Source organism: Rhincodon typus, unplaced genomic scaffold (assembly GCF_021869965.1).
Source record: "Rhincodon typus isolate 14 unplaced genomic scaffold, sRhiTyp1.1 hic_rhity00014168, whole genome shotgun sequence".
Lineage (NCBI taxonomy): Eukaryota > Metazoa > Chordata > Chondrichthyes > Orectolobiformes > Rhincodontidae > Rhincodon > Rhincodon typus.
Window position 1 is genome coordinate 1 of NW_025979806.1, and position 397 is coordinate 397.

The 397-nt window shown below is 48.1% G+C and overlaps 1 protein-coding gene across 4 annotated transcripts in view; it reads left to right on the forward strand.

Moving 5' to 3' along the window:
- The first annotated feature begins 6 nt into the window (after positions 1-6).
- LOC109922196 (heat shock protein 30C-like) overlaps positions 7-397 on the forward strand; it is a 3,067-nt gene continuing 2,676 nt past the window's right edge. For 2 of the 4 annotated variants that reach the window (XM_048594755.1, XM_020522219.2), the window contains exon 1: positions 7-180. In XM_048594755.1, the coding sequence (XP_048450712.1) occupies positions 84-180 (97 nt within the window). In that variant the 5' untranslated portion in view covers positions 7-83. Of the gene's footprint in view, positions 378-397 lie in introns of all 4 variants that reach the window. The other 2 variants (XM_048594754.1, XM_048594756.1) reach the window with 2 other exon arrangements.

Sequence of the window (397 nt, forward strand, 5' to 3'; positions counted from 1 at the left end):
TTGTGTGCTGCAGCAGATCAGAGACTGACGACTGGGAGTTCACATCAATCAGTTTGAGAGACGTGAGAGAAGAAGCAGAGACAATGCTGAGCTATCGGTCTTTCCACCCTTCACGTCTGTGCCAGCAGCCTGTGTACACATTGGGACCTGTTGAACACAGGCTCTGGGAGCCGCTTCAATGTAACGTGTGGAAACAGGTGGAAGAAACGAGAAAGAGCATGAACTTCATGAATCGAGTCCTTGAGGAGTTGACAGCAGAATTTTTCGAGGGAATACCAAGAACTCGGGATAACAAACCTGATAGTAATGGAGAAGGTAAAGGACAATCCGAAGAGAAGGATGGAGATGGGTTTTCTGTGTCCCTGAATGTGCAGCACTTCTCCCCAGAAGAACTGAG